Source organism: Equus quagga, chromosome 4, assembly GCF_021613505.1.
Source record: "Equus quagga isolate Etosha38 chromosome 4, UCLA_HA_Equagga_1.0, whole genome shotgun sequence".
Taxonomy (NCBI): Eukaryota; Metazoa; Chordata; class Mammalia; order Perissodactyla; family Equidae; genus Equus; species Equus quagga.
In genome coordinates this window covers 61,704,666-61,714,419 of record NC_060270.1, presented here as the reverse complement: position 1 = coordinate 61,714,419, position 9,754 = coordinate 61,704,666, and the positions used below count along the sequence as shown (strand labels likewise).

The 9,754-nt window shown below is 47.4% G+C and overlaps 1 protein-coding gene across 1 annotated transcript; it reads right to left on the bottom strand.

Annotated features, from left to right (window-relative positions):
• Positions 1-5,015: 5,015 nt before the first annotated feature.
• GPR148 (G protein-coupled receptor 148) lies at positions 5,016-7,281 on the bottom strand. The gene is given in 6 exon segments (XM_046659847.1): positions 5,016-5,411; positions 5,413-5,756; positions 5,759-5,830; positions 5,833-5,883; positions 5,886-6,135; positions 7,138-7,281. Coding segments are annotated over 6 exon segments (1,257 nt in total).
• Positions 7,282-9,754: the final 2,473 nt, after the last annotated feature.

The window sequence follows — 9,754 nt, the reverse complement described above, 5'->3', positions numbered from 1 at the left end:
TCTGTTGTTCTGGTGTCCACAGATGGGTTCCATTGAGCTCACAGATGAGAGAGTTTTGTCTCCTGGTCTAAGACTTTCCCACCATTGATGGACAAGTTAGGATACATGCTCACCTCTGGACCAATAACAACCAACAACAGGTGCCCAGGACAAGTTTATGCTCTTGACCAGGACTGAAGAGGAGCATGCCTGGGAGTCAAGCTCAGTGCCACCACACTGACAGACTAACTGTTGGCCTTCTAAAACCAGCAAGTTACACGGTCAGGAGCTGGAGAGCCAGAAGTCTTGTCTTCAGTACACGGTTATGTGACCTTCAGCACATTCCTTCCCCTCTGTAGGTGTTTACCTTCTCATAGGCAAAGGGAGGTGGAAAGATGGGAGGGTGAAGAAGAAGAGGCTGTAGTTTGTCTATTTTATTAATTGCTTTGGTTGGGACACATTATACACTAAACAGCATATCTAAACTGTACGTAATTTTAAATATAACAAGTGGAACAAACACTGTAGACCCTACTTATAAAATATATTAACCATAGTTCAGAAGTACCTGGTTGTGCCCTATCACATCTTCCTCCCTCCCACATAGAAATAACCTTTTGCTGAATTTTGTGTTGATCACATTCTCTATCTTTTATACTTTCCCCACATAAGCATGTATTCCTAAACTTCACATTGTTTAAGCTTCCCCATTTCTTTGTACTTTCTATTGATGGAACCAGAAAGGATGTATTCTTCTGTGACTTGCCTTTTTCCAATAACAGTATACTTACGAGATTCATCCGTGTTGATGTGTAAGCTATTTATTTGTTTTTCAATGCTGTCTAGTACTCCATTGTGTGAATATTCCATAATGCATTTACTCCTTCTCTTATTCCTGGTCATTTGGGTTGTTTTCCATTTTTAGCTAATAGTAACAGTGCTGCTATAAACATGGAGTACCTGGACAAGTGTTTCTCTAGGGACTCTAGCTTGAAATATAGTTGCTGGGTCACAGAGTAAGGGCATCTTCAACCTTGTTGTTTTCCAAGGTAGTTACAGATCGCTACAATAAGCCTAATATTTTCCCCCCTCGAATTTTTCTTCTCAGTATTGCTCTTATGAAGACATTCCATCCCTTATGATGTGATTTGGAGCTCCTCTTGTCAAGAGGTAGAGTCTATTGTTTCACCCCTTACATGTGGTGCTGTGCTCTTCTTGATCCAGCAGAATGCGGCGGAAGTAATGGTGTGCCACAGCCAAGCATCTGAGCACTTTTGTTCTCTTGGAAACTTCCACTGCCGTGTGAACTGCCCCGGTTAACCTGTGGTAGACGGGACATTTTGGGGAGCAGAGAAGAGCCATCCAAACCAAACCCACTGTATTAGTTTCCCATTGATGCAGTAACAAATTACCAAAAACTTAGTTGTTAAAAACAGTACAGATTTATTATCTTACAGTTCTGAAGATCAGAGGTCAGAAATGGGTCTTATTGGGTTAAAATCTAGATGATATCAGGGCTGTTCCTTCTGGAGGCTCTAGTAGAGAATGCATTTCCTTGCCTTTTTCCACTTCTACAGATCACCCAGATTCCTTGGTTGGTGGCCCCTTCTCCATTTTCAAAGCGTAGCATTTTCAAATCTCCCTCTCTCTGACCCTTGCTTCTGTCATTACTTCTCTCACTCTCCTGCCTCCTTATTTCCCTGTAAGGACCTTTGTGATTGCATTGGGCCCACCCAGACAATCCAGGACAACCCTCCCTTTTCAGAATCCTTAATCATATTTGTAAAGATGCTATGAGACGCAGCCATAGCTATCTGATATATACCTGTTGTTCTTTCTTCAATTTCTTAATCTGGATCCTAGCTCATTAATTTTGAGCCTTTTTCCTTTTGAATAGACCATATATGACTATGCATTTTCCTCTGCATTCTGCTGGCATGTCATAAATTTTGATATGCAATATTTTTAACATCATTCAATTCTAAACATTTTCTAATTTCCATTATTAATTAATTAGTCTTTGGTCTATGAGTTGCTTAGATCTGTGGTTTCTAAATTTCCAAGCATATTTTATTTCATTATTTTTTATTGTTTAATTCTAAGTTAAGTGCACTGGACTCAGATATTGTGGTTTGTATATATTCTTTAAAATTTACTTAGACTTGCTTAACAGAGTAGGATCTGGTCATTTTTATTAATAATTCCAGGCATGCTTAAATATACTGTGTATTCTCCAATTGTTGAGTGACATATTCTAAATTTGTCCATTTGATCAGGCTTGACAGTTGTGTTGTTCAAAATTCTACATCCTTATTTATTTTGTCTGCTTGATCTATCAATTAGGAAGAGATGTTCTTAAAATTCTTCTCTACCGGGGTTGATTTGTTAATTTCTCCTCATAATTTTGTTAATTTTTGCTTTATAAATTTTCAGCCTCTGTTATTAGGTGTGTTAATTTTTCTATCCTTCTGATAAAGGGATCCTTATCTCATTATGCAGCAACTCTCTTTACTCTAATAATGCTTTTTTTTTTGCTTTAAAGTCAACTTTCTCTCTTCTATTAGACTACATTTAATGAATATTTGCTTTCATATCTTTTTACTTCCAAGCATTCCCTGTTGTTTATTTAGGGCTATCTCTTACAAATTTCATATATTGATTTAAAAGAAAACTGACAACATTAGTCTTCCCATCATCAAATTTTAGTCCATTTAAATTTATTGTTCTAGTACATTTAAATTTGTGGTTTGGATTCTATCATATTATTTTATGCTATTTGTCCTGACTTTTCTGTATACATTTTCCTTTCTTGCCTTATTTTGGGTTATTTTTTCTCTTACTCATTTCATTTGTTCCATAGATTATTTAGAAAGTTACCTTCTCTGTCTAGTCTGTTAGTGGTTACCTCAGGCATTCTAACATGCTTCTCTGCAAAGTCTTAGTATTTCTGCCCTCCTCCTGAGGACTGCTAGAGCTTTGAAATGATCGAGGTGCATTATACCTCCCAACTCATGTGCTACTTTTGTACAATATTTTTTCTTTTTTCTAAACTCCTAAATAGATATTTTTATTGCTTTTATACAATCAACCAGACCATGATTGTTCAAATTTATGCACATAGTTTTCAATGTTTATTTCTCACCATTTCTTCATACATCTCAAACCTTCCATCTGGAACAATTTTCCTTGTGCCAAAAATACATCCTTTAAAATTTCTTTAATGTGTGTTGCTAGGAATTTTGTCTTTCAGATTTTGTGTTCTATTTTGTCTTTATTTTGCTCTCTGAAAAAATCGTTTTCCTGTATATAGAATTCTACGTCAACGTTCCTGTCTCTAATCACACTGACCATATTATTTTCGTTACTTCAGGCTCCCACTGCTTTTTTAGAAGTCAGCTATCAGTTTAATTCCTGTTCCTTTTCCTTTACCTCTGCCAGCTTTAAATATCTTGTCTTTGTCTTTGGTTTCCTTCAGTTTCACATGATGTGCTTCAGGTGGACTAGTTGTCATTTATCTTATTTGTAACTGGTTGGAGTTCTTGGATTTGAGGTTTGATATATTCCAACAATTCTGAAAAATTATCAGCTATTATCTCTTCAAATATTTCCCTTCCACATTTTCTCTATAATATTCCCAAATTAGCTGTAAGTTAGTATTTTCTATTCTAGCCTCAAGGTCTCTTAATCTCTTTTTTATATTTTTCATCTCTTTGTCCCTCTGGGCTGAATTTTAGAAAATTTATTTGAACCTATCTTCCAGTTTGCAAAATCTCTCTCCAGTTGTGTCTCATACACTGTTTAACCCATATAAAATCTACCCTAGCTTTTGCCATTCTAATTATTAGACTTTTTATTTCTAAAAGTTCTATCTAATTTTTTTCCTCATCTGTTTGGTTATTTTAAAAATACATTATTCCTCACTCATATTTTTTTTCTTGCTGAGGAAGATTGGCCCTGAGCTAACAACTGTGCCAATATTCCTCCGCTTTCTATGTGGGATGCTGCCACAGCATGGCTGACGGGTGGTGTGGGTCCACATCCAGGATCCAAACCTATGAACTTCTGCCTCTTCTAAACTTAACTACTATGCCACAGGGCCAGCACCACATTGCTCATATTTTCATGTTGTTTTTTGTGTCTTAAAACATACTGAACACTTTTGTATTAACCAAGTATCTGATGATTCACACAGCTGGAGTGTGATGCTGTTGGCTTGTTCCTTCTCACTCTTATTAATGATGCCTAATTTCCCTGTGTGGCTTTGTGGGTTTGACTAAGTGCCACTCATCTTCTCTGAGGTTCTTTTACTGTGGAAATTCTTTGAGGCCTGAGTTGAAGCTCAGGTCCTCCAGAAGAACCACACCAGCCACAAAGCAGGGTTTTTTGACCACTAAATAGTTTGAAACCTAGCTCTAATCCTTTCTGAAGTGTGGCCTCTGCTTAAAAATTCTCAAGGAATTTTCTTCCTCTTCTGCATGGCACCAATATCAAGGCAGGCAAGTTCCCTTGCTGTTCTCATAGTCGTCACTTGTCCTTGTTCTGACACTGTATCTTTTGGGGTCCCAGCTATATAGATGTTTCCATGACACTCATCCCTATAGGCGGGCCCTAGGTTTGCTCGCCTCCCTCCCACAGTGTGAGCAGCTGCCAAACTGGAGGCTCATGGTCCCCGATTCAGCAGACCTGCTGCTTACTTCCCAGGTTCCAGCTTTCAGCACCGTTTTGGCTTCTGTGTGTCTGCCAGCAACGGCACTCCGTCAATGGCACGGTGGGTGCAGAGGAAGCCGCTGGAGAGCACAGGCCAGGACCTCACCCTCACTTTGACCAGAGCTCTGCTGAGTCGCATTTACTTCCTTCCTTTTTCAAGTAGGGTTTCAATGGCAATAAAAGAGAGATTTCTCTACCTAAAAACTGTTGAAATGTTGAAAAACATCAATTGAGGTCATCTTAAATGTCCTGTTCCACAATTATATTTCAAAGTTCTGAGGAGTTGGCCATAATTGGATGCTGGTGCATCCAACATGTAATTTTTAACCTCAGACTGCCAGACTGTGAAGCCTGTAGCTCTGAGAAATGGTGAAGCTATCACTGTGTTTCCTGATGAGAAGTGGCCCCAGATGCTCTCTGGCAGCTGCGGGTGGCAAGAGTGTGTGCAGATGTGGGAGCGTGACATGGGGAAGCACCATGAGCACTGCACTGTTGGCTGCCATGAGCCATGCCTGAGGCCTGGCACCAGTGTGGTGGTGCTTGGTCAGCACAGTGTCCAAGGGAAACACTACCACTGGGCTAATGTACAGTGTGGTTAGCAGTGTGTGGTCAAGCAGGGTGCCTCTGGTCCAGTAATAGCCCTGCACCCAGATACCTGGAGTCCTGGCCTCTGTGTAGATCCTCCAGAAGCAGGAGGTGGTGAGAGCTGTGCATAGACAACTCGCATAGAAAGCACAAGATCCAAGTGTGGGTGGCAGTGACCAGAGAGCCACAGCCTAGCTCCGTGCCCAGGCTCAGCTGCAAGATACATGAGGTCCCTCGCTCCTCCCACCTGGCATCCTGCCACCCCCTGAGCCAAATGAGAAATGTAAGGAAGAAGCAGGCCACCAGCCAGATGAGGTCTACTGCCTTCCAGGCTGCCTTACAGGGCATTAAGGAGAGTGAGTGCAGAGGATAAGTGACTGCCAGGCGGGTGCGCAGCACAGTGGCCATGAAGGACAGTGTGGTGCTGCTTTGGGCAGCGCCGACAGCGTCTATGAGAACACCACAGGTGATGCAGCCCAGGCTTTGCTGCCCAGGTTTCTGGAGGAGATGAGCATGTGGACGACAATGTAGGCCAGATCTGAGAGCAGGACTTCAGCCACAGTGGGCAGTGGGGCTCCTGCTGCAGCCTCTGGCTCTGCAGGGTGGTCACTGGGGGCTTGGAGCCAGCTCAGCTGCAGCCGGGAGGCTCGAGGGAAGGGTGAGGCAGAGCAGCACAGATACTGGCATGCTGAGGTCCCTGAGGCTCACGGAGGCACTGCTAGCTGCCTGGGGTGTGCAGGAGGGCTTGCTGGTGAGTCAGCCAGAGTCTGGTCAGGCTGTGGTGCCCAAGGGGCAAGGTGCCCACTGGCACCCATGCTTCCTGGAAGCAGTGGCAAGCTTTGTCACTGGTGGTTGGTTCTGTACCTGCCCAGAGGTGGCTGTCCCCTGCAGTGGCCCTGACGGCACCACTCCTCAGCAGAGATGCTGGGCTCAGGCAGGCCTTAGGAATGACTGTGGAACAAAAATAGAAACAACAATGCAAACCTCTGCTCACACATGGCCTCTCCCATTCATGCACATCTCTGCTGGCTGTCCTGCCTGCATGTGTGTGTTGGTATACCTAAATACATCAGCCCATTGCCATGACTGGTTAGTCACTGACTTCTTGATAAATGTCCCCCAAACCTGTCTGGTTGGCCAGCAAGGAGTGTACCATGAATGCTCAGCACATTGGATTCAGAGTCAGGCCGTCCTGCCAGAAGGGAAGGGCAGGTGCCTGCGAGCTAGGATTGCCTGGCTGTGCACAGGGCCTGGCCTCTGTCTTTGGTTGCACATGATAGGGGTCTCAGGAGATGGGCAGGCTGGAGGTGCCCAGATATGCTCACACTCTTCCTCACGGAGCCCTGGGCCGCAGCCCTCAAATCGGGGGGACCCCACGTGTATATGTGTGTATGTCCCTCACCCATTCTACACAGGACCACACATGGGAGAGCACGCAGCTGCCCTTGTGTAAGATCCCTCTGTGGGGGAAGTTCCCTGCCACGGCCTGGCAGACAGAGGCCGGATAGAAGCTACGGGGGAGGAGAGGAAGGTGGGGAGAGAGAAGAGAATGGAAGGCTCATGCAGCTGGAATGTCGCGGGCTGTCCAGGGCCGTGCCAAGTTCTGTGCACTCAGCTGGGGCCCGCAGTGGAGAGGCTGGTGGGTGGTACTCCAGCTCAGGCGAGCAGGCTGCCCGCACTGGAGGGCCTTGCTGTGCGGCCTTGAGAAGCTTCACTCACCTCTCTACATTTGTTGCTTTATCTCCAAAACATGAATGCTGGCCCTGCAGACTTCACGGATATGTTGCAAAGATCCAGAGCTAACGTACCTAGTGCAGTGTGTAGCCTGAGGGAAATGCTCGGTACACGTGAGCCTTCACCTCCCACCGCATTCTCCATTCCACACATCCCCTGGTTATGACCACAGAAAGAGCTGCGCTCACTGCTCTGTGCTCCCGAGACCCTGCCCCCTGCGGCCTTTGCCTGCCGTCCCCTGCACAGCCCGTCTCCAGGCCCCGGCCCTGACGCCATGCCTAGCCTGGGGCTGGACCTGCCAGGGAGCCAGTGCTTTCCTGAGCACAGGCAGAATGCTCTTAGGATCAGAAGGAGGCAGGAATTTTAGACACTGAGCCATGAGAGGGCACAGCCTGGCATTCATGAATGCCACCTGGACCAGCACCAGAGGGTGACACACCAGAACCCTGTGTCCTCCCTCTGCCATGGGCCTCTGACCACATGGGGTGCCCACCACCTGCCTCCTTTCTCTTTCTCACCAGTGCAGAATCTGAGGACTTCAGAGGAAACTGGCTCTGCCTCTTCTCGTTAACCTTGTGGTCCCAGTTGAATCACTTTGTCCCTCGGACCTTCCATGGTCCCAGCTGGGGTCCATGATGACAACGCACCTGCCCTGGAGGCCTGCGGTGGGCTACCCAGGAGCTGACACTCACTGCCAGAAGGCTTCTTTCCTAAGTGTGCCCATGGACTGAGCCTCTCGACCTGCACATGTCTGGGGTGAAGTGAAGGGATGTGACCCAGAGAGGCTGGCGGCCCTGGGCTGTCACACTGAGAGAGCGAGGACAGCTGGCATGATGACCTAGGAGTCGGACCCCTGACTCGTTCTTCTCACCTACAGGGCCTTTTCTAGAGCATGAGTGACTCCTCCCTTTAGCGCCAGCCAAAGGCCTTGCTCCCCAGATAGCCCCCCAGCCCAGGGATGTACCCTCTGTGAGCGTCTGTTACAGCCTCTGCAGGAGGAGCAGCAGTGCCTGTGTCTTGAGGGCAGAATACGGTGGAGACTCTAAGGACTCTCTTCCCCCCTCTTCCTCCTCAATGCCAGAGGGCTGACCATGCCTCCCCAGCCCTCTGCCAGGACTGGCACCCCCCAGCGTGTCCCCTTGCGCTTCTACTGGCCCCAGGCCGGAAGAGGAACAGAGCACTGCCCCACACATATGTTCTGAGGGGGCCCCTGCCTGCCACACAGCTGGGCTGGAGGCAGGTCGCTCTTGCTGTCAGCCCAGCAGAATGCCCCTCCCAGCCCCTGCCTGTCAGTCTTGCTCCCTGCTGGTACCTGTTCTAGAATGCAGGTTCCCTGGGAGAGGGACACCCGTTAAATGACAACCCCCCAGTAAAAACGTGGCTAGGAGCTCAATCCTTCTGATAGCAGTGACAGGAAATAGCTCCAGGGAGACATGAGAGGAGTAACTCCCACGATGAGCGAGCCTCTAAGTGTGAGCAGGAGTCCGCCACACACTTGAGGGTCACTTTATGACCCACAGAGCATCTGAAGCACCCTACTTGTCTCACCTGCCCAGGGCACCCATCCCAGCTGCCCTTTCCGGGGATGCAGACCGGCACAGGCATAAGGTCCCCTGGGGTCAGCTTGGAGGTTGAAATGTGCTGGCCACCATGGGGATGACCTGGCACTGCCCCTTTCTGACCAGTGTCCCCACAACTTTTAACTGCTCTGTCCCCCTCCCTTTTCGACACTCATCACGACCACCTGCTGGCCGGGTGCTCCGTGAGACCACCTGTGTGCCGGCACAGGGCAGGTGTGCAGCGCAGGTTAGTGAGGCTACGTATCACTTGGGAAATAAAATTTTCACCATTTGTGGTGCTGAAAAAGCCTCAGGATGCTGGACTGGCCCTGTCCCAGGACCAGCCAGAAAGCACACTCCAGGAAGCTAGAGATAAACCGAAACTGTCGAAAGACTCGATGCCAATCTATTCAAACTGCCAAATGGACAGGCTCCCAAGTCCTGCCCCCTGTGGAGGAGTGAGCCAAGAGTGACAGCACACAGCCTCACTGTGGAGCATCTACTGCCTGCAGGGATGGGCCTGGTGACACACAGGAGCACCACGCTGTGCCTAGAGCTGGCAAGAGGGTTTCCAGCTGGGAAACTGAGGCCCAGAGAGGTTAAAAGTGCCTTGCCTAAGGTCACATTGCAAGAAGACTTAGGGTAAGTCAGAAGCCATCTTTCCCAAGACATGTAGAGTCCCCCTGCTGTGTCTCCCAGAGTTGGCAGTGGGACAGGAGTTACTTACTGTGGTATCAGAATGAAGCTGAGAGGCATGAGGGTGTGCACAATGGTGGGTGGCAGAGATGGCCCTGAGACTCCCCAACTCACACAGCTGCTCCCACAGGCAGCCAGTTGGAAGGAATGATCTAAACAGGGCCTCTTGGTCTCCTGGCAGCAATACAATGTCCCTCAGCAACTGGCCTTGTCACGTGACCAGGCTACAGGAATGAGGCAGTGGAGGGACCCTCCATCCCAGGCCCTCATTATCACAGGCTGGCTGGGAGCATGTGTGTCAGAGAGAAGCAAGGGGAACTAATACTGCAACTACTAGGTGCCAGGCACTTTTTTAACACATTGTTTCATCTTCAGGAACCCTTCTGAGGATGAGGAAATTGAGGCACATGTAAGGTCAATGCATTTTCTCAAGGTCACTCAGCAAATAGGTGGCAGAGCATGTGTGTCTCACTCCAAATCATGTTGTTTCCATC